At 45.3% G+C, this 24567-nt stretch overlaps 1 protein-coding gene across 2 annotated transcripts in view; it reads left to right on the top strand.

Annotated features, from left to right (window-relative positions):
- The window catches only part of LOC140430132 (syntaxin-2-like), a 110232-nt gene that overhangs the window by 78380 nt on the left and 7285 nt on the right, over positions 1-24567 (top strand). Inside the window, exons 7-9 of one of the 2 annotated variants that reach the window (XM_072517683.1) lie at positions 7440-7513; positions 9154-9291; positions 18779-18885. In XM_072517683.1, coding sequence (XP_072373784.1) covers positions 7440-7513; positions 9154-9291; positions 18779-18885 — 319 coding nt within the window. Of the gene's footprint in view, positions 1-7439; positions 7514-9153; positions 9292-18778; positions 18890-24567 lie in introns of both variants that reach the window. The other variant, XM_072517651.1, reaches the window with a different exon arrangement.

Genomic DNA, 24567 nt, shown 5'->3' with positions numbered 1-24567 from the left:
CTGTGCAGAGAGACCTGGGTGTGCTAGTGCATGAGTCCCAAAAAGTTGGTTTACAGGTGCAACAGGTGATTAAGAAGGCAAATGGAATTTTGTCCTTCATTGCTAGAGGGGTGGAGTTTAAGACTAGGGAGGTTATGCTGCAATTGTATAAGGTGTTAGTGAGGCCACACCTGAAGTATTGTGTTCAGTTTTGGTCTCCTTACTTGAGAAAGGACGTACTGGCACTTGAGGGTGTGCAGAGGAGATTCACTAGGTTAATCCCAGAGCTGAAGGGGTTGGATTACGAGGAGAGGTTGAGTAGACTGGGACTGTACTCGTTGGAATTTAGAAGGATGAGGGGGATCTTATAGAAACATATAAAATTATGAAGGGAATAGATAGGATAGATGCGGGCAGGTTGTTTCCATTGGCGGGTGAATGCAGAACTAGGGGGCATAGCCTCAAAATAAGGGGAAGTAGATTTAGGACTGAATTTGGGAGGAACTTCTTCACCCAAAGGGTTGTTAATCTATGGAATTCCTTGCCCAGTGAAGCAGTTGAGGCTCCTTCATTAAATGTTTTTAAGATAAAGATGGATAGTTTTTTTGAAGAATAAAGGGATTAAGGGTTATGGTGTTCGGGCCGGAAAGTGGAGCTGAGTCCACAAAAGATCAGCCATGATCTCATTGAATGGCGGAGCAGGCTCAAGGGGCCAGATGGCCTACTCCTAGTTCTTATGTTCTTATGAGGGTGGGGGGTGTTCAGAAGGGGGTGGGGGGTGTTCAGAAGGGGGTGGGGGGTGTTCAGAAGGGGGTATGAGGGGGTGGGAAAGAGTTCAGAAGGGGGGATGAGGATGGGGGGGGGGGGGGGGTGGAGATGAGTTCAGAAGGGCGTATGACCTTAACACACTTTCCCAAAGATTGTATGTTAGGAGTTCAGTGTGAAGACTGAGGCTAGTGTGCTATTGTTGCTTAGGTTTGTGGAACCAAGGTGAGTGGACTAGGTTAAGATTCAGATCAGCCAGCATCTAATTGAATAGAGCAAATAGAGGGGCTGAACGGTCACCAAATGTTTAGGTTTCAAAGCACTTATCAATTTGGAGTGGTTCCAAATGTAGCTGTAAGGACTTTGATTGAGAAATGTCTGCGAAGAGGCTAGTAATAGTCTTCTAATTTTGGTTTACAATTTGATACCTGTTCCCAGAGACATTACTTCAGAACGCTCTCTATTTCCCATTGCATTGTATGATTACAGAGATTACAATGTGTGGAAAAAGGTGCAACTGGATAAGCGTTACCACCAGAGGCAACTGTTTCCTGTTATTTGAACCGTAACCTCCACAAATAGTCATCAATGATTCAAAGTCTGAGTTGCCTTTGGACAGCAATCTGTGTTCTCACAATGGAATGGAATGTTCTTCCTGACTTTTTAGGAATAATTTCAAATACATTTTTTTCAAATCATTGCCAGAGGTTATTTTTAGGAGCCCCACTGAGTGCATTTGAGCTGCAGAATGAACGTTTCGATGAAATTCCTGATGTGACAAGCCGATGCGGCTTGTTTCATCATTCGAAGATGAACAAGCTAATCAAGCCGACATAAGACATGGTGTTACAATAAGCTGCCTCCTGTGGTTTCCTACTCGAGGGAATTGGAGATTGGAGTGCAGTTATCAGAGTTCAGATGGAAAGGTTGTCCTGAGCTCTTTGGTTTCTAAATAGACAAGGTAAGTCAGGAATTCACTAACCTAGGAAGAGGTGTAGAACATTCAGCCTGTAGAGCCGGCACCACCACTCAATTAGATCATTGCTGATCTGCATCTTAACCTCCACCTCAACACCACTTTCCCGTAATATCGCCACATCCATTTGTGTTGTTATTCTCCAGAAATCTATCAGTTTCTATCTTGAACATGCTTCAGTGATTCCACAGCCCTCTGGATTCAAGAATTCCAAAGATTCACCACTCTGAGTGAAAACAATTCCTCCTCCTCTGTATTAAACGGCCTGTCCCTTATTCTGCAACTGTGTCCCCTGGTTACACTCACTGGCCAGGGGAAATATCCTGACATCCATCCTGTCACTCCCAGTAAGAATTTGGTAAGTTTTGATTAGATCATCTCCCGTTCTTCAGTCGAGAATACAGACCCAGTTTCTCCAACCTCCTAAAACAGCCCTGCCATCTTTTGATGCACTTCCTTAGATAAGGCAACCAAAACTGTACGCGATACTTCAGGTGAGGTCTCACCAAGGCTCCCCACAATTGCAGCAAGGACATTGTTACTTCTGTCCCCTTGCAATGAAGGCTGGCATACCATTTGTCTTCCTAATTGCTGTAGCTGCCGATGGCTTTTAGTGAAATTAAAATAGCTTATTGTCACAAGTAGGCTTCAAATTAAGTTACTGTGAAAAGCCCCTAGTCGCCACATTCCGGCGCCTGTTCGGGGAGGCCGGTATGGGAATTGAACAGTGCTGCTGGCCTGCCTTGGTCTGCTTTCAAAGCCAGCGATTTAGCTCTGTGCTAAACCAGTCCCATGTGTTCACAGACGAGGACACCCAGGTCCCTCTGGGCGCCAGCACTTCGCAAACTCACGTTATTTAAGAAATATTCTGGCTTAGCTTCACATTATTCCCATTCTATTCCCATTGTCTGAATGGTTCCAGGGATGAAGGATAGTTACTGGGATAGATGGGAGAAAGAAGCTGTGCTCCGAAGGCAGTGAAGGCTAAGAGGAGGTTTAAAAGATGTTCAACATCTGAGTTTAGATAAAGAAACGGTTTCTAATGGCTGGAAGGTCACTAACCAAATTGCATCGCTTTAAGGTGATTGGCAAAGGAACCAAAGGTGGCAGGAAGAACATTTTTTTGTTTTACGCAACACGGTTTGAATTTGAATTTACTGCACGACTGGGTGAAGGGAGTGATTGAATATGTGGCCTTTAAAAGAGAATTGGATAAATACTTCAAGGAGAGAATTTCCAAGAACTGCAGGGATATGAGGAAAAGGTGGAGGGCAGTGTAGCCACCTAAAATGGCGAATTCCTGAGTAAAATGGTCAAACCCCGATCTAAAATGGCGAACGAAAGAGGCTGATGGGAAAATCAGCCAACAGGACGCAAACGGACAGCTGCAGGCAAAACAGTGTATTCGGCTCTGGGGAAGTCGGCCCAGACCGATGCCTGCAACCATTAATAGCACATCAACCCAGCCATCTGCATACTAAGCGGCCATCCCCGGGAACAATTGCTACACATTAGCAACATAAAGCCGATTCAGACTTTTCGGCGCCAGCAGTGGCTGAGACAAAGAAAGGTGGACGACCACCCCCCGATCAAGAAATCGCCCATTATTGGAGCATATCGAACCCAGTGATTGGGAGCAAGTCCAATCACTTGGAACCAGGGTCAAGGTCCGCCCCGAGAGACGGGAAGCCCCTGGGAACTATAAAAATAATGGGCCAAGTTCAGATCGGCCCCCCTTCTCCTGCTCGCAACCTTCGAGACCCTTCAACGAAAGAACAATTAAATGTTACTCCAGCGATCGCTACCAGATAGGTGCTCCAGACTATCGACCCGTACCAGCCTTTTTGAATCCCGCAGGCCAGACCCAATTCAATAGACCATTCGTTTCCCTGACCTGGTGGGCCATCACCAAAGTCAAGTATTGGCCTTTAGTGGTAGGTAATAGTCTAGAAGTAGGATTATTGTATAAGTATTTATTGCTGCATATAATAAATGATCGTTGATTTAACTTTTACTAAGCGGTGTGCTGCATTATTAATCATTACTTGAGCTTGAACCACGTAGCGGTATCGGAAAGATACCTGGCGACTCTTGAGCAAATGTGACAGAATTAGAGCTAATAAAACTAAGGCTAATAAGAGCAACAGCAATGGCACTAACTGGATTGTTCTGGAAAGAATTGATGCAGGCTGAATGGCCTCCTGACCTGTAGCATTTTGATTTTGTGGACAAATGCATCGCTCTTCGCTGGTCGCACCCTCGCACGGTCGCACACTCCACGCCCGCACCCTTGCAGCTCCCGCTGAAGATCATTGTCCCAAGCAATATCTTCACTCAAGCTAATTAATGGTTAAATTATTACAATATGGAATTGAGTGAAGAAAAAGATGGTATGACCTCAAGTGCTAAGGCAATTTGTTGTTCCTTTTGGCAGATTGCTAGTGTAAGGAGAATTGTTCAAAAAAACTGGAGAATACATGCATGTTAATTTCAGTCATCCCCCACATTAGTTTTTCACTGTTTGGAACTTGGCTCAGTAACGGTCAGCTGTGATTCAGCATGTAGCAATCTTGCACAAAGCTTGTGGGTTCAAACCCCAGCCCAATGGCATGAGGCTGACTCTCCAGGGTAGTGCTGAAGGAGTGCTGCACTGTTGGAGGTGTTGTCGGTCAAAATGACTTGTTAAGCGAGGTCTGGTCTACCACTGACATAGTTAACATGTTCCGAGGTAAATCAATAGAAGTACAGATGTCTCAGACGTTTGTGGGGGCTGGAGGAGATTGCAGAGCAAGGGAGGGATTATTTACATCTTTACGCTGAATACATTTCTGAACATCATATTGCTCAACATGTACTAGTTTATGACAGAGTTGTGTTTTTTAATGCACCCACCTAGATTGCATCAATAGCTCATTCATGAACTCCAACAGGGCAATTAGCTTTCACATTCCGAATGCATTGGCGTGTGCTTGCTGTGGACTGTGGGTATTTAACATCCAATTCTGAAATCCTGTAACAGACTGCACTTGAGAGAGAGTGAAACAATGAAGCATTCGCATCAACGCCCAATGTTTATTGAAATAATTCCTCACTCATTGTGCAGCCTCTGATCTCATCTGATGTGGAATGTGTGAAGTCAGGTTTTCTCTAACTCGCCTGGCCTATCCAGCCGCCAATTACTAAGTATTTTCATCTCCCATTTCCTCCCTATCCATCGAGTAATAAAATATTTTACAGCAAAATAGAAATTTTATGTTTTGGATTAAGTGTAATGGAAATAATTTTTAAGCCAATTCCTTGCGTAGAAATGCTTGTTGACTTCTTCCCTCAGCTATTTTAATCGATCAGATATTGGTAACAAACTCTGTTCCCTCATATTTGACCCCAAGTTGAGCTTTCAACTCTGCACTGTCGCGGAGACCATAATTCCCACTTCCCAAATATCACGTGACTCTGGCACACTCTCAATTCCATCTACCAAAATCCTCATCCATGCCATTGCTACTTCCAGACTTGATTATTCCAATTCGTTCCTAGACGGCCTCTAACGTTTTACCCTCCATCATCTTGAGTTTCACTGCCTGAGTCTGACTTGCACCAAATTACCCTGTGTTCGATGTCCGACTGACTCCCAGTTAAATAATGCCTCTTGTTTCCAAATCCTTCCGTGGCCTGGCATTACCCAATATCTTTCCTCCTTCCCCTCCCACTTCTCCCTGCCTCCATACCTGGGGAAATCTCGCTCTCTCTCTCTCCACACATGCTGCACGACTGGTTGAATATTTCCAACATGCTGTTTATATTTCAGAGTTCCAGATTTTGGTCCAGTTATCTTCATGTCTCAATTGTACAACACCCAGTCATCTCTGAAAGGGGCAGACAAGGTAGAGAAAGAAAAGCTGTTTCTTATTAGCTGATTGTACAAAGACCAGAGGACACAGATTTAAAGTTTTTGCAAAAGCTGCAGGAGGGAACTTTTTATTAATTGACAGGATGTGTGAGTCACTGGCTCTTGTATCACCTGCCCTAATGTCTCCTTTTGGGGCTTAATGTCCTTGGGGAAAGTTTAATCAACATTCTGGCGATTATCATTGACCAGAAACTTAACGGGACTATCCATATACAGACTGTGGCTACAAGAGCAGGTCAGAGACTAGAATCATAGAATTTACAGTGCAGAAGGAGGCCATTCGGCCCATCGAATCTGCACCGGCCCTTGGAAAGAGCACCCTACCCAAGGTCAACACCTCCCCCCTATCCCCATAACCCAGTAACCCCACCCAACACTAAGGGCAATTTTGGACACTAAGGGCAATTCATCATGGCCAATCCACCTAACCTGCTCATCTTTGGGCTGAGGGAGGAAACCGGAGCACCCGGAGGAAACCCACGCACACACGGGGAGGATGTGCAGACTCCGCACAGACCGTGACCCAAGCCGGAATCGAACATGGGACCCTGGAGCTGTGAATTATTCCCAAAGCCTGACCACCATCTTCTACAAGGCACAAGTCAGGAGTGTGATGGAATGCTCACCACTTGCCTGGATGAGTGCAGCTCCAACAACACTCGAGCTTGACACCATCCAGGACAAAGTGGCCCGCTTGATTGGCACCCCTTCCACCACCTTAAACATTCACTCCACTGCTGTGACAGTGTGTACCATCTACAAGAAGCACTGCAGGAACTCGCCAAATCTCCTCAGACAGCACCTTCCAAACTCACCGCCTAGAAGGACGAGGGCAGCCGACACATGGGGAACAATATCACTTGGAAGTCACCATCCTGACTTGGAAATATATCGCTGTTCCTTCACTGTCACTGGGTCAAAATCCTGGAACTCCCTCCCTAACAACACGGTGGGTGTACCTACACTTCATGGGCTCTGTCGGTTCGAAAAGGAAGCTCCCCGCCACAGCTTCAATTTGGGGGTGGGAGGCAAATGCTGGCTGAGCCAGTGACTCACATCCTGTCAATTAATAAAAAGTTGCCTCCTGCAGCTTTTGCAAAAACTTTAAATCTGTGTCCTCTGGTCTTTGTACAATCAGCTAATAAGAAACAGCTTTTCTTTCTCTACCTTGTCTGCCCCTTTCAGAGATGACTGGGTGTTGTATAATTGAGACATGTAGATAACTGGAACAAAATCTGGAACTCTGAAATATAAACAGCATGTTGGAAATATTCAACCAGTCGGGCAGCATGTGTGGAGAGAGAGAGAGAGAGATTTCCCCAGGTATGGAGGCAGAGAGAAGTGGGAGGGGAAGGAGGAAAGAACAACAGAGAAGGTGTGTAATAGGATGGAAGATGGGAGAGAAAAATGACAAAGTGGATGATGAGACATATGGGGGTTGACAATGGGGGCAAGGAGAAAACCCAAGAGCTAGAAACGGCAACAGCAGGACATCAAACCTTTACTATTCCGGACTCCCCGAAGGGCAGTGCAAGCCAGCTGTAATGGAATGTGTTCACTTGTAACTTTACGTTCAGACACTCGTTCCCGCCTGTGAGTTGCCCATCTTATCTGATTTAAGAATTGCCCAGTTTGGCCCTCATGGCAAAAAGAGGAGGGGACTTCACTACCAATTTAGATTTCTGATGTTCCTCTGTTTCGTTTTAAAGTCCGTTTATATTGCTTTGTAACCTGCAGATTCAGTTTGGGAATTTGAATTACAGCACGTTGGAAATCTTTGAGTTAATTGTGTCTGCTTTCATTTGACAGCTGGTAAGACGACCACTGATGATGAACTGGAAGAAATGTTAGAAAGTGGCAACCCATCTATCTTCACATCTGATGTAAGCAAACATGGAACTTTCCTGATCAAAGTACTGTAGACAGTGGAAATCTAAATCGGTCACAGAAAATGCTCATCAGGTCAGGCAGCATGTGTGGAGAGTGAGTTAATATTTCAGTCCTAACCGACAATGGGTCATTGACATGAAACATTAACTCTTTCTCTTTCCGCAACTGCTCCCTGATCTTCTGAGTGTTCTTATAACAGTTTATAGAAAGCCACCACCCATTGCAGCTCAGTGATTTGAAGTCTCACCTCTGAATCACGATATTCTGATTCCGTGTTCAAGCCCCACGCCAGAGACGTATCTAATACCTCGGCCAACACTTCGATGCAGCACTGGAGGAATGCTGTCGGAGGTGTCCTCTTTCAGGTGAGGCATTAACCCAAAGTCTGCCCTCGCATGTCAGCACAGGAAGAGGGAATCCTCCCAGTTTACTGAGTGGCATTCATTTCCCAGTCTTCGATGGGCTGAAAAAGGAAGCCACGTACACCTTGGGAAATGATTGTCTAGATTGGGCAGAGGGATATGTGGATACAGATGCAGTAATGGCACAGGTTAATAATGCCATAAAAAAGCAAAAAGTATTAGAGTTCATTTCTAGAGCGATAGAATTAAAAAGCATAATAGATTTGTTGAGCTTATCAAGCCTTGGTTAGGACACAGAGTATTGCGTATGGTTCTGGTCTCCTTGTTATGAAAAGGATGTGGAGAAGATGCAAGAAAATATTTACAAGGATGGTACCATAAGACATAGGAGCAGAATTAGGCCACTCGGCCCATCGAGTCTGCTCCGCCATTCAATCATGGCTGATATTTTCTCATCCCCATTCTCCTGCCTTCTCCCCATAACCCCTGATCCCCTTATTAATCAAGAACCTATCTCTCTCTGTGTCTTAAAGACACTCTGACTTGGCTGAATGTTATAACAACCAGGAAAGACTCAACAAGTTGAGGCTCTTTTGTCTCGGAGATGATGAGGTGAGCTGAGGAGTTGGTAGGGTGGGTGTAAACTAGATGTTTGTTTGTTGTCAAGTCAAAGCCATAATTCAGGTAGTTACTAATAAACTCGATAGAAAATTCGGGGGGGGGAATTCTTTACCCAGCGAACAGCCAGAATGTGGAGCTCCAGCGCAGAGAGTGGTTGGGTGTCTAAATAGTTTTAATGTAATAATAATCGCTTATTGTCACAAGTAGGCTTCAATTAAGTTACTGTGAAAAGCCCCTAGTCGCCACATTCCAGTGCCTGTTCGGAGAGGCCGGTACGGGAATTGAACCCACGCTGCTGGCCTTGTTCTGCATTACAAGCCAGCTGTTTAGCCCACTGCTAAACCAACCCCATATCCAAACTGTTATTTCTTGATTAACCTTGGCAAACTATCTTAAAATGGTTTGTGACGAGTTGACTGCTTATTTGGGTATCTGTATCATCCCTGTGGAGGTTTTGATCGAGCTGTAGTGATTATCTGGGTGACCCAGTTTGAATGGTGAAGCGGAGTGTTTTCTTCCTCACTACCCTTCTGAGTGGGTTGCAGGAACAGCCTGGTGACCTTTTAAATCTGTATGAACACCAGAAGGAAGCAAATAGTTAAAATTCCCAAAGATTGCAGCAATCAGTTTCCTGATCTATTTCTTTACAGATCATATCAGACACTCAGATCACCAGGCAAGCTCTTAATGAAATTGAATCACGCCACAAAGACATTATCAAACTGGAAGCGAGCATTCGAGAGTTGCACGACATGTTTGTGGACATGGCCATGTTGGTGGAACAGCAGGTGAAGTGTCTGAAAGTTTCTGGATTTTTGATGTCTGTTTGGGATTTAACTATCAATTTTGAAGTTATTTTCACAGTGAAGTGAGTGAATGCCCACACCCAGCATGTTGTGGAGCAGCATACAGATGAATCATTTGATGCACATGGCTCTTGGGAATGTATACAGGGTGAGAAATCAACTCCTAAGCCAGCTGTTTCCTGATGTGCATTTTGTTTCCGCAATATGCATGTTTCTGTAATTAGTTGTGGAGGGGCAGATGGAAATGGTTGCTGCCTGGACAGTGCAGAGTGATAATCTTTATTGTCACAAGTAGGCCTCCATTAACACTGCAAAAGGTTACTGTGAAAAGCCCCTAGGTGAAGGTATATTAGATACCTCTGCACTGACTTCAATCACTGGCATCATTTTGGTGGTCCACTAGATGGTGACCACAAAAAACAAATGCCACTCACTGGCTGCACAAGTCACAAAGCTCCAGGTCTTTGTTGAAGGGCAGCAAAAAGATTGCTGCTAAGGAAAGCTTGTCCAGTGCAGTGCCAAAGCTAGTGACTGAATGTGAACACTCTGAACACAATCAGCTGGAAGTACTCAACAGGGTTAGGCAGGAACAGCTAATGCACCGTGTCTATGATTGTTCGTCACAACAAGGTGGTGCTAAAGGTGAGCAGTTTTAAATAAACACAGAACAATGGAAAGAGTTGCGGAGCGCGGTCCAAAAAAAAAAGGGATTGATTTGATTTGGGGTAGAGGCGGGCAGGAGCGTTTCGTTCACAAAGTGATGATAATCAGGCAAGGATAGAAAAAAAAAAAGATGACTCTCGATGGGTCCAAAGGAGGTGTAAATGGTTCCAGAATGTTGGAGAGTAAATTAAAGTGACAACCGGAAACTTTGGGGTCAGGCTTGCTGACTGAACCGAGGAATTCAGCAAAGCACTTGTCTCTTGCAGTTGTCCAACTTGCCAGCCTGTGCTATTGCTGTGTTTATCTCAACTGCATTGTGCAGGTCTGCTTCTGAAATATTTTGGGAAATATCGAGTTTACTTAACAGCATGAATATTGAAATAAAGGTCATATCAAAGGCTAGAAGACCAGAATGAAGATTCTTTTTAAACGGAATGATTTGACACAGCTCCAATTCTTTCCCCTATTGATTCATTCCCCTTTCCTCTCCTGCCACTCTTTAAAACAGTAGCTGCTATCTTGTAACTTCTTGAACTTCCAGCACTGCTTTATCCTAAGGATCGATCCAAACTATCTTGCATTTTTTAAACAATTGAAACACACAATCTTAAACCTTGCACCTTTCTCACACCGTTTGTGTGGACACATTCCTGTATAAATATGGAGGTGGAAAATTATAATGTGAATCTATAAAACAGGCTGAATTTAAGGTGTGTAACCTGGTCTAATTATTCCCTGCTCTCCACCCTGCTTTACCTAAAGACAACCAGTCTTCAATCCCATTTCTACAACATTTTGTTTCTTTACTTGAGATGTCTCTGGCAGGACCAGCATATTTGTTGCCCGTCTCTAATTACCTTTGAACTAAGTGGCTTGTCGGGGAGGAGGGAGGGAGGGAGGAGACAGAGATGTGGTCCAAATTGGAAGGAAGTAGTTGTTGGACAAGAGGGGAGGAGAAATAAAGTAAAGCATCAAGTATGTGTCCAATGCAGAATGGTGTCGAAAGGACAAGGTGAAGGGCGCTCTACCTGAATGTGTACATGGACGTCTCTAAATGGCTACAGGGCATTCTGAAACAGGTGGGTAAACGGGCAGATGTCATTGTCCACATTAGTACTAATGACATAGGCAGGAAGAGAATTTGGGGAGATAGGTCAGGAGCTAAAATGCAGGACCTCCAGGGCAATAATTTCAGGATTACTCCCCGTGCCTTGTGCTAGTGAGGTTTGGAACCGGGAGATAGTACAGTTGAACATGTGGCTAAAGAGCTGGTATAGGAGGGAGGGCTTTAGATATATGGGTCACTGGGATGTCTTCTGGGGAAGGTGGAACCTGTACAAGAAGGATGGGTTGCACCTGAACTGGAGGGGCACCAATATCCTGGGCGAGAGGCTTGCTAGTGCAGTTCGGGAGGGTTTAAACTAGTGTAGCAGGCGGGGTGAGCACTGGACCAGCAGGCCAGTAAGTGTAGAGACTGGGGGAAAAGTGAGACTGAGATAAACATGGCGCAGAGTAAGAGCAGGCGGAGGGAGGCCACAGGGCTCAGCGAGACTGCAGGTCTGGAGTGCCTTTGCTTCAATGCAAGAAGTATAACAGGTCAGACAGATGACCTGTGAGCCTGGATTACTACATGGAACTGTGATGTAATTGCAATTACGGGGACGCGGTTAAAGGACGGACAGGGCTGGCAGCTTAACGGGCCGGGATATCGTTGTTTTAGACGGGACAGAAGGGGAAACGAAAGAGGTGGGGGAGTGGCATTGCTGACCAGGGAGCAGATCACAGCTGTGTTGAGGGAGGACACATTGGAGGGATCTTGCAGTGAGGCATTATGGGTGGAGCTCAGGAATAAAAAGGGTGAAATCACAATGTTGGGAGTGTACTATATATCTCCCAGCAGCCCGCAGGAGACCGAGGAGCAGTTGTGTAGTCAGATACTGACAAGGTGTGAAAAAAGCAGGGTATTTGTGATGGGCGACTTTAACTCCCCCCATATTGACTGGGAATCCCTTACAGCCAGGGGCTCGGATGGAGAGCAATTTGTTAGATGTGTCCAGGAGGCCTTTTTGATCCAGTATGTCGACAATCCAACCAGGGAGGGGGCCAGACTTGGTATTGGGGAATGAGCCAGAGCAGGTGACTGATGTTTCAGTGGGGGAGCATTGTGGGCTTAGCGACCATAATTCCATAAGATTTTGAGTAGTCATGGATAAGGACAAGAGTGGCCCGTGAGTGAGGGAGCTGAATTGGGCGAGGGCCAATTACATCCAAATTAGACAGGAACTGGGGAATGTGGATTGGGAGCGGCTATTTGAGGGCAAATCCACGTCTGACGTGGGAGGCTTTTCAGGGCCAGTTGATTGAAGTGCAGGACAGACATGTCCCCTCAAAAATGAAGGATAGAAATGGCAGGATTTGGGAACCATGGATGACATGGGAAATTGTAAACTTAGTCAAGAAATGTGCAGGTTAGGTGGATTGGCCATGCTAAATTGTCCTTGGGTTAGGTGCAGGAATGGGATGGGATTAAGTAGGGTGCTCTTTTCAAGAGCTGGTGCAGACTCGATGGGCCGAATGGCCTCCTGCACTGTAAATTCTATGTAAAGGAAAAAGGAAGCATATGATCAGTCTAGGCATCTAAAATCTGCTCAAGCCCGATAGTGCAAGTAGGAAGGAACTTAAACATGGAATTAGGAGGGCCAAAAGGGACCATGAAATGTCTTATAATAATAGTCTTTATTGTCACAAGTAGGCTTGCGTCGCAATGAAGTTACTGTGAAAATCCCCGAGTCGCCACACTCCGGCCCCTGTTCGGGTACACAGAGGGAGAATTCAGAATGTCCAATTCACCTAACAGCACGTCTTTCGGGACTTGTGGGAGGAAATCGGAGCACCTGGAGGAAACCCACGCAGACACGGGGAGAACGTGCAGACTCCGCACAGACAGTGACCCACAGCCGGGAATCGAACCTGGGATAAACATAGAACATAGAAAATACAGCACAGAACAGGCCCTTCGGCCCACGATGTTGTGCCGAACCTTTGTCCTAGATTAATCATAGATTATCATTGAATTTACAGTGCAGAAGGAGGCCATTCGGCCCCCTGAGTCTGCACCGGCTCTTGGAAAGAGCACCCTACCCAAACTCAACACCTTCACCCAACACCAAGGGCAATTTGGACATTAAGGGCAATTTATCATTGGCCAATTCACCTAACCTGCACATCTTTGGATTGTGGGAGGAAACCGGAGCACCCGGAGGAAACCCACGCAGACACTGGGAGGACGTGCAGACTCCGCACAGTCAGTGACCCAAGCCGGAATCGAACCTGGGACCCTGGAGCTGTGAAGCAATTGTGCTATCCACAATGCTATCGTGCTGCCCTTGAGAACAAATAAATCTACACTATATCATTTAACCGTAATCCATGTACCTATCCAATAGCTGCTTGAAGGTCCCGAATGTTTCCGACTCAACTACTTCCACAGGCAGTGCATTCCATGCCCCCACTACTCTCTGGGTAAAGAACCTACCTCTGATATCCCTCCTATATCTTCCACCTTTCACCTTAAATTTATGTCCCCTTGTAATGGTTTGTTCCACCCGGGGAAAAAGTCTCTGACTGTCTACTCTATCTATTCCCCTGATCATCTTATAAACCTCTATCAAGTCGCCCCTCATCCTTCTCCGGTCTAATGAGAAAAGGCCTAGCACCCTCAACCTTTCCTCGTAAGACCTACTCTCCATTCCAGGCAACATCCTGGTAAATCTTCTTTGCACCTTTTCCAAAGCTTCCACATCCTTCCTAAAATGAGGCGACCAGAACTGTACACAGTACTCCAAATGTGGCCTTACCAAAGTTTTGTACAGCTGCATCATCACCTCACAGCTCTTAAATTCAATCCCTCTGTTAATGAACACGAGCACACCATAGGCCTTCTTCACAGCTCTATCCACTTGAGTGGCAACTTTCAAAGATGTATGAACATAGACCCCAAGATCTCTCTGCTCCTCCACATTGCCAAGAACTCTACCGTTAACCCTGTATTCCGCATTCATATTTGTCCTTCCAAAATGGACAACCTCACACTTTTCAGGGTTAAACTCCATCTGCCACTTCTCAGCCCAGCTCTGCATCCTATCTATGTCTCTTTGCAGCCGACAACAGCCCTCCTTACTATCCACAACTCCACCAATCTTCGTATCGTCTGCAAATTTACTGACCCACCCTTCAACTCCCTCATCCAAGTCATTAATGAAAATCACAAACAGCAGAGGACCCAGAACTGATCCCTGCGGTACGCCACTGGTAACTGGGATCCAGGCTGAATATTTGCCATCCACCACCACTCTCTGACTTCTATCGGTTAGCCAGTTCGTTATCCATCTGGCCAAATTTCCCACTATCCCATGCCTCCTTACTTTCTGCATAAGCCTACCATGGGGAACTTTATCAAATGCCTTACTAAAATCCATGTACACTACATCCACTGCTTTACCTTCATCCACATGCTTGGTCACCTCCTCAAAGAATTCAATAAGATTTGTAAGGCAAGACCTACCCCTCACAAATCCGTGCTGATCTGGCGTTGTGAAGCAACAGTGCTAACCCACTGTGCTACCGTGCCCCCCTAGCTGAAGCCTCATATCTTCATATCCTGTTTGACCACAGGCAAGGTTCCAGAGGACTGGAGAATAGCCAATGTTGTTCCCTTGTTTAAGAAAGGAAACCGGGATAATCCAGCAAATTATAGGCCGGTGAGCCTGACATCAATGGTGGGGAAGCTTTTGGAAAAGATACTGAGGGACGGAACATGGACACATTTGGAGGGAAATGGACTAGTTAGTGACGGGCAGCATGGTTTTGTACGGGGAAGGTCATGTCTCACCAACTTGATTGAGGTTTTTGAAGAGGTGACAAAGAAAAAGTGAAGAGCTGTGGATGTCATTTCTATGGACTTTAGTAAGGCGTTTGATAAGGTCCCACATTGCAGACTGGGACAAATTCTAAAATCACATGGGATTCGGGGTGAGCTGGTGAGATGGATACAGAACTGGCTTGGTTATAGAAGACAGCGTAGCAGTGAAAGGGTATTTTTCAGAATGGAGATCTGTAGCGAAAATTTGCAGAGTTGCTGATGGTGCCGAGAATTGTCAGAGGAAACAACAGGATATAGATAGGTGGATTGGAGACTTGGGCACAGAAATGGCAGATGGAGTTTAATCTGGACAAATGCGAGGTGATGCATTTTGGAGGATCAAATCTAGGTATGAATTATACTGTAAATGGCAGAAACCTTAGGAACATTAACATACAGAGGGATCTGGGCGTGTAGGTCCACAGTTCCCTAGAAGTGGCAACACAGGTGGCCAAGGTGATTCAGAAGGCATACAGCATGCGTGCCTTCATCAGCCGGGGCACTGAGTTCAGGAGTCGGGGAATCATGTAGCAGCTGTGTAAAACCTTGGTTAGGCCGCATTTGGAGTATTGCGTGCAGTTAAGGTCACCATTATGAGAAGGACGTGGAAACTTTGGGGAGAGTGTAAAGAAGGTTCACCAGGATGTTGCATTGTCTTGAGGGTGTTGGCTATGTGGAGAGGTTGAATAAACTCGGATTGTTTTCACTGGAAAGACGGAGGCTGAGAGGAGACCTGATAGAGGTCTATAAAATTGAGAGAGGCATAGACAGGTGGACAGTCAGAGGCTTTTTCCAAGGGTGGAAGTGTAAATTACACAGGGCACAGGTTCAGAGTGAGAGGGGAAAGTTTAAGGGAGATGTGCGGGGTAAGTTTTTCACACAGAGAGTGGTGGGTGCCTGGAACGCGCTGCCAGAGGATGTGATGGAAGCAGCACATTAGCAACATTTAAGAGGCATCTGGATGGGTCCATGAATAGGGAGGAAATAGAGGGACACGGACCGAGTCAGGGCAGAAGGTTTTTTTTTTTAGTTGGGGCATTGTGATTGGCACAGGGTTGGAGGGTCGAAGAGCCAATTACATGTGCTGTACCTTTCTTTATAACAAGGTAAATTACCTAAAGGTACAAATAGAGATAGATGGGAATGACATAATTGTCATTACGGAAACATGGGTGCATGGTGACCAAGACTTGGAGCTGAATTTTCGAGGATTTTCCATGTTTAGGTGGGGCAGACAAGGAAGGAAAGGAGGTGGAGTTGGACTGATAATGAAGGATGGGATCAGTGCAGTCGTAAGAGAGGATCTTTGATCGAATGAACAATATGTTAAATCTTTGAATGGAGCTAAGAAACAGCGACGGGCAGCAGACATTGCCTGGAGATGTTTATAGACCACTGAATAGCCATGGTAATGAGGCATGGTATTAATCAGGAGTTAAGAGAAGTATGTAGCATGGGCAAACTGATCATGGGTGACATCAATTTACACACAGACATACAAACCAAGTGAGCACTAATGCAGTGGAAGGCAAGTTTCTGGCGTGCTCGGGATGGGTTTCTAGAACAGGATGTTGTGGAGCCAGCGAGAGGACCGGCTATTCTAATCTAGTATTGTACAATGAGAAAGGGCGAATTAATCATCTTGTTGCAAAAGAAGCTTCAGGGATGAGTAACCACAATATGATAGAATTTTACATTGTTTGAAAGTTAAAAAAATTTAATCTCAAGCCAGGATGTTAAAGTTGAATGAAGGAATCTATCTATGAAGAAGGCACGAGGAATGTTTTTACACCGCGGATTGTGGATCTTTGGAATTCTCTGCTCCAGAGGGCTGGGAGGATCTGTATTGTGTTTTTAAAGCAAAGATTGATGGATATCTGATTAACAATAATGTGAAGGTTTATGGGCATAGTGGTTGAAGTGTCCAATCAGCCATCATTGTATTGAATGGAGCAACAGGCTTGACGGGCTGAATGGCCGCCTATAATTATCGCAATTCACATTCCACCAGCTGCCATGGTGGGATTTGAACCCTTGTCCCCAGAGCATTAGCCTGGACCTCTGGACTACTCGCCCAGTGATATAATCTCCCCAAATCTCTCAGGATTGACTAGTTGAAATTTATTTCTCCTCTAACACAATTTCTCATGCAAATTTACATTTGATGTGCAGCTTGTACTCGAGACCTGTCCAGTTACTCCTCTCAAATCAGCCTCTTGCATCCGTATTGATTTTCCAGTTCTCTTATCTAAAGCATTTCCACTGAGCGTTGACTAGGTGCCTGCGATGCAGCAGAGTTGCATCAAGCTAAGCTCCCTGAGTAAGCTTTTGTTGAGGTGTAATAAAATAAATGAGATTTCTCTTCTTTTGCTAATTGCTGCTGATGGGACAGTCACACAGGTAACCCAACAAATTCACATGATTCCATCCATTCCATCGATGGGCACATTGAATCACTGTGATGTTTATGTAGCATGTTGACCTCGATTCTGGAAGAAAATGTGAAGTTTCATCTGTTTTCAGACTTGAGCTTTCCACCCAGTCAATATAAGCAAACATGCACAGGATCAAAAATTAAATACTTATATTACAGCTGAAATTGCAGCGTCGATGATCTTGAAAAAACGCATTGTGCACCAATTTAGGATTGTTCTGGCCTCTACACTAGTTTTGTCTGCAGGTCTCCACAAGGTAGACAATGTGTATTGTGCTCTGCTGTATCTTTGCCAAACATACTGAGTAATATTTTGATTCCTGTGCCTGTTCCGCCTCATGGTTACTCGTTATGTACTTGTGCCATCGTTCTCTATTGTGTCTTCTCATCCTCCATGCTCCTTTATTGCATTGGCAAAACTCATTACTCCAGAGGTCTGACTTGAGAAAGCAAGATGCCTGTTTTATCAGTCATTTTTGCCACGACTAGGCCTACAGAATGGAAGGTGCAATTAATTAATAAACTATTAATTTACGGTGCAATTTCATTTTTCTATTCCCCTGACCTGTGCCGTGGTCAGTTAAATTAATCGAGTTGTTTAAGATGAGATTTGATAGGATCGATAGCGAGGAACTATTTCCTCTGGTGGGGAGCAAGGGGACAGAGCCTTGAAATTAGGGCCAGGCTGTTCAGGGTTGAAAGCAGGACGCAATGTTTCCCCAAGGGTAATGGAAATGTAGAACTCTTCAGTCTGCAGAAGGCTCTGGTGGCCAGTCGTCAGTTGCAGTAAGGTGTGCAGTGCCACCTCCTCTGATATACCAATGTTCTGATCTCCCTGGTGCTCCAAGCGAACAGCTGAGGGATCATAAGGAAATTCACAGGAAAGGCAAGACTACGACTTGTCAACTTCCTCTCCTGTCCAAGGAAAGATCTAAAAAGGGCCTGCACAGTTTTGGGATGTTGTCAGCAATGGACGTTTGTCAAGAAGCGAGTTTTGGGCTCAGAAGATCAAGGAGAAAGTTGATAGAAAGTTTGGAGATCAGGGAGGGTTCTCTAGAGTAAGGACTGATGGCTCTTCGCCAATCATATTGAAAAAGCAAGATTAATGCCTTAACGGGAAGATCAAAGTGTGAATTCTCAATCATGTTGAAGCAGAGTCCATGCATTCTGTTATACTGGAATTTAGATGGTTTATTGACACCGGAACATAACTGAGAGTATGCTGGGTAATTTGTGGGGCAAAAGCGGGCTACAGATTAGATGGGCTGAGTGTTTGAACATGAGGTTTCAGTGATTCTCTTCAGTGACCTCGCGAGTGAGAGTCTAGCTGACAGCAATCACCGTTTAGTGGTGGGCAAAGAAAATAAATAGCATAAGCGACACAAGGGGCAGGATATATTTTACAATGTTTCTTGAACTGACTTTGTTTTTCTCTTTTCTGAATGAAAAAGGGTGAAATGATTAACAACATCGAGACAAATGTGGTGAACGCGACTGAATATATTGAGCGGGCAAAAGAAGAGACTAAAAGAGCGGTTCGATACCAGAGCAAAGCAAGGCGGGTGAGTTTGTTATTTCCATGCTTACAGATTGTCATTCGTGGAATTATACAAACTTATAGCACAGGAGACCATTCAGGACATCATGCCAGTGCTAGCTCTGAGAATTAGCACTTTGCTTCGTCCTGCATCCCTATCTTTTATCTGTAACCTTGTTAACTTAATGCGAGGAGCATTTGTAATAAGGCTGATGAATTCACTGCGCTGACAATCATTAACGGATATGATGTAATTGGGATCACGGTGACCTGGCTCCAGGATGACCAAGGATGGCAACCCAACATCCAGGGATTTTCAATATTCAGGAAAGATGGAAGGAAAGGCAGGTGGGGGAGCGTTGCTGGTTAAAGAGATTAACGCAATAGTAAGGAAGGACATTAGCCTGGATGATGTGGAATCTGTATGGGTGGAGCTGCGGAACACCAAAGGGCAAAAACGTTAGTGGGAGTTGAGATTGGGGATGGCATCAAACAGGAAATTCGAGATGTGTGCAGTAAGCGTACAGCAGTTATTATGGGTGACTTCAATCTGCATATTGATTGGGATAGTCAAACTGGTCGCACTGCGATGGAGGAAGATTTCCTGAAATGCATAGGGATGGTTTCCTCAACCAATATGTTGAGGAACCAACTAGAGAGCAGGCCATCATCCTAGACTGGGTATTGTGCAATGAGAGAGGATTAATTAGCACTGTTGTTGTGTGAGATCCTTTAGGGAAGAGTGACCATAATATGATAGAATTCTTCATTAAGACGGAGAGTGACAGAGTTAAGTCTGAGTCTAGGGTCCTGGACTTAAAAGCTAACTTTGATGGTATGAGACGTGCATTGGCTAGGATAAGCTGGCAAAGATACTTAAGGGGTTGACTGTGGATAGGCAATGGCAGACATTTAAAGAATGCATGGATGAACGTCAACAATTGTACATCCCTGTCTGGTGCAAGAATAACACAGGGAAGGTGGCTCAACCATGCCTAACCAGGGAAATCAGGGATAGTGTTAAAGTCAAAGAGGAGGCATATAAATTGGCCAGAAAATCCAGCAAGCCTGAGGACTGTCACAGCGTGGGTTCAGTTCCCGTACCGGCCTCCCCGAACAGGCACCGGAATGTGGCGACTAGGGGCTTTTCACAGTAACTTCATTGAAGCCTACTCGTGACAGGCGATTATTCGTTTTCCCAACCTCTCCTCATGACTAAAGTCCCTCCCTCGCCCCAGTAGCACCCTGGTAAATCTCCTCTGTACCCTTTCTAAGGCCTTTCTTTGCTGAAGAGTGGTGCCCGGCATTGTCCATAATGCTCCAGTTGAAGCCTAAGCCATTATTTTTAAAGTTCTAGGATGATCTCTCTGCTTTTATATTCTGTCTCTCTATTTATAAATCCAAGTTAACCCATAGCTTTTTGATCCACCTCAACTTGCCCTGTCACCCACCTTTTGAGGATTTACGTTTATGGACAACAACCTTTCAAAATTGTTCCATTTATGATGTATTGTCTTTGTGTTATTCTCCCAAAGTGTCTCACTTCACAATTCTCCACATTGTACTCCATCTGGCCATTTCACCATGCTGGAACTGATGACCATCTTCATCACTGTCTACCACTTTGTCGAGTTTCATTTCATCTGCACGCTTGATGATGCTGATCCCCATATCCGAGACTGGATCATTTATAAAAGTTACAAAGAATAATGGACTCAAGACGGACCCATGTGAAAGACCACAGTCTGAAAAATACCCAGCAGCGCACTCTGCTCCCTGCCACAGAGAATTCTGTATCCATGCACCACTTTCCCCTTGATCCACGCAGCGTCCTCCGACGCTTGATCTCTGTGAAGTGATGTTTTAAGATTCCTGTCAGACTTTAATCCACTTGCCCTGTCGTGAAAGGTTTTTCTGGGAGAGTTTGGTAGTTTCCGTCATGAAGCAGAGGCTGTTGTAAGACCATAAAACATAGGAGCAGAATTGGGCCACTCGGCCCATCGAGCCTGCTCCGCCATCCAATCATGGTTGATATTTTTCTCATCCCCATTCTCCTGCCTTCTCCCCATAACCCCTGATCCCCTTATTAATCAAGAACCTATCTATCTCTGTCTTAAAGACACTCAGTGATTTGCCCCCACAGCCTTCTGCGGCAAAGAGTTCCACAGATTCACCACCCTCTGGCTGAAGAAATTCCTCCTCATCTCTGTTTTAAAGGATCGTCCCTTTAGTCTGAGATGGTGTCCTCTGGTTCTAGTTTTTCCTCCCAGTGGAAACATCCTTTCCACGTCCACTCTATCCAGGCCTTGCAGTGTCTAGTACGTTTCCTCCCCTCTCATCCTTCTAAACTCCAAAGAGTATAGACCCAGAGTCCTCAACCGTTCCTCACACGACAAGTTCTTCATTCCAGGGATCATTCTTGTGAACCTCCTCTGGACCTTTCCAAGGCCAGCACATCCTTCCTTAGATACGGTGCCCAAAACTGCTCACAATACTCCAAATGGGGTCTGACCAGAGCCATATACAGCCTCAGAAGTACATCCCAACTGCTGACTGAAGCTACACGTTAACCTTAGGAGAATCGTGAACAAGGACTCCCAAGTCCCTTTGTGCTTCTGATTTCCTAAGCATTTCCCCATTTAGAAAATTGTCTATGCCTAAATTCCTCTTTCCAAAATGCATAACCTCACACTTTTCCACATTGTATTTCATTTGCCATTTCATTGCTCACTCTCCTAGCTTGTCCAAGTCCTTCTGCAACCCCCTTGCTTCCTCAATACTACCTGTCCCTCTACAGATCTTTGTATCATCTGCGAACTTAGCAACAGAGCCTTCAGTTCCTTCTTCCAGATCATTAATGTATATTGTGAAAAGTTGTGGTCTCAGCACAGACCCCTGAGGCACACCACTAGTCACCGGCTGCCATCCTGAAAAAGACCCCTTTATCCCCACTCTCTGCCTTCTGCCAGTCAGCCAATCCTCTATCCATGCCAGGATCTTACCCTTAACACCATGGGCTCTTAACTTATTGAACAGTCTCCTATGCGGCACCTTGTCAAAGGCCTTCTGGAAATCTAAATAAATCACGTCCACTGGTTCTCCTTTGTCTAACTTCCTTGTTACTTCCTCAAAGAACTCTCCAAATTTGTCAGACACGACCTCCCTTTGACAAAGCCGTGCTGACTCAGTCCTATTTTACCATGTACTTCCAAGTACTTCGCTATCTCATCTTTAATAACGGACTCTATAATCTTACCAATGACCGAAGTCAGGCTAACCGGCCTATAATTTCCCGTCTTCTGCCTCCCTCCCGTCACCACCAATGCCTCCACAATCTCCTCAGCTATCTCTTTTAGGACGCTGGGGTGTAGTCCATCCGGTCCAGGTGACTCATCCACCTTCAGACCTTTCAGTTTCCCCAGGACCTTCTCCTAAGTAATGGTCACTTCTGCCCCCTGGTTCTCCTGGAGCTCTGACATCCCGCTGGTGTCTTCCACCGTGAAGACTCTTGCAAAGTAACTATTCAGTTCATCTGCCAATTCTTTGTTTCCTATTATTACTTCTCCAGCCACGTTTTCCAGTGGGCCATTGGCTATTTTTGCCTTTCTCTTACCTTTTATATATTGAAAAAACTCTTCCTATCTTCCTTTATATTACTAGCTAGCTTGCACTCATACTTCATCTTCTCCCCCCTTATTGCTTTTTTAGTTGTCCTCTGCTCGCTTTTAAAGGCTTCCCAATCCTCTGACTTCTCGATATTCCTCGCCACTCTGTATGCTTTTTCTTTTGCTTTTGCTTTTATGCTGTCCATGACTTCCCTCGTCAGCCATGGATGCCTTGTCCTCCCCTTAGCATGTTTCCTCCTCCTTGGGATTAATTTCTGTTGTTCCTCCCGAATAACCCCCCAAAACTCCTGCCATTGCTGTTCCACTGTCTTCCCTGCTCGATTCCTTTTCCAATCAACTCTGGCCAGCTCCTCCCTCATGTCTTTGTAGTTACCCTTATTTAATTGTAATACCGTTACATCTGATTGCAGCTTCTCCCTCTCAAACTGCAGGGTAAATTCTATCATATTGTGGTCACTGCTCCCTAAGGGTTCCTTCACCTTTAAGTTCCCTAATCAAGTCTGCCTCATTACACATCACCAAATTCAGAGTTGCCTGTTCCCGAGTGGGCTCTACCACAAGCTGCTCCAAAAAACCATCTCTTAGACATTCCACAAATTCATTTTTGTGGGATCCACTACCAACCTGATTTTCCCAGTCCACCTGCATATTGAAGTCCCCCATGATTATTGTGATATTGCCTTTTTTACTTGCCTTTTCTATCTCCTGATTTATTTTCTGCCCCACATCCTGACTACTGCTAGGGTTGTGTTGTTTTTGTTGTCCTCACCTGGATTGTCGCTCAGCGGCAGGTGTGGTGAGAGAGTTGCTAATTGGTTTTATGTTTGGTTCAGCACCTTACACAAGCGAGTGTCGATGACGCACATCAGAATCTGCCCACACGGCAAGAAGGAACTAAACTTTGCAGATCACCCACATGTTTCGGCTCCTCTCCAGACTTGAAATCAAAGAATGTTACAGCACAGACGGTGACCATTGATCCATCGCACCTCCTACTCCCCCAATCTGCAATTCTGCCTGATCCAGTGATGATCAGAAGCTCTGGGATTCAGTATCAGTAACAGATGAGTGATTAGGTGACTATGGAATCGGGACTAGTTTCACTTTCTATTGGCTGTTCAACCCTGTGACAGGCCCAAGAGCTGCAAATTGCCGCAGTGTGATCCAATTATAGAATCTGCTTCAGGAGGATTGACAAGAGTCTGTTTGTTTCCGAATTAGTGTCGGCAGGCAGGACATCACAAGGATTAATGTGTCAGGCGACCAATGTTGGGACGGGGGTGGGGGGGGCCAAAGATCATGTGATTAACCTTTCCGGAATGTGTCAACTGGAGTTTGAAACAGTGGTGGGGAGCAGGCGCCCATCACTCCTCCCCCTCAGAACGTGAGAGCAGAGGTTGGTCCGTGGTGACTTTCGAGACAGCCGATTATTTCTCGGGTTAAGGACTGTCAAACCATACGGAGCAGCAGTTTTCCCTGTGTGCTGTTTAAGACCAGGCTGACCACTGTGTCTAAGAGTTTAATTAAAATGGCCTGACTGTGCAGTGAAATGAAATGAAAATCGCTTATTGTCACAAGTAGGCTTCAAATGAAGTTACTGTGAAAAGCCCCTAGTCGCCACATTTCCGGCGCCTGTTCGGGGAGGCTGGTACGGGAATTGAACCATGCCGCTGGCCTGCCTTGGTCTGCTTTCAAAGCCAGCGATTTAGCCCTGTGCTAAACAGCCCCAGTGGTGGCCGCATTTACCTGTGGAATGCTCCAGCTTGCGTTACTCATCACTAATCAGAATGGATCGGACAAATACTGCCGTTTGGAAATCCGATCTGGAAGCTCTCAGCACATAGAACATAGAACATACAGTGCAGAAGGAGGCCATTCGGCCCATCGAATGGCCCATCTGGGACTACCTGTCGAGAGAAAACAAATCAATCTTTCAGCAGAATGCTGGATGTTCCTGATTTTGCAGCAATTTGATATGAGTGAGAACCCATGAGGTTATAGAGAGCAAGCAGCCAGCCTGATGCCCATTAGTTACTAACAACTTTCATTGATGTTGTTTGACTCGTGCCAACAGTCA

The sequence above is a fragment of the Scyliorhinus torazame genome, chromosome 1, assembly GCF_047496885.1.
Source record: "Scyliorhinus torazame isolate Kashiwa2021f chromosome 1, sScyTor2.1, whole genome shotgun sequence".
Taxonomy (NCBI): domain Eukaryota; kingdom Metazoa; phylum Chordata; class Chondrichthyes; order Carcharhiniformes; family Scyliorhinidae; genus Scyliorhinus; species Scyliorhinus torazame.
Note: the sequence above shows the minus strand (reverse complement) of the source record. Positions and strands in the feature narration are given on the sequence as shown.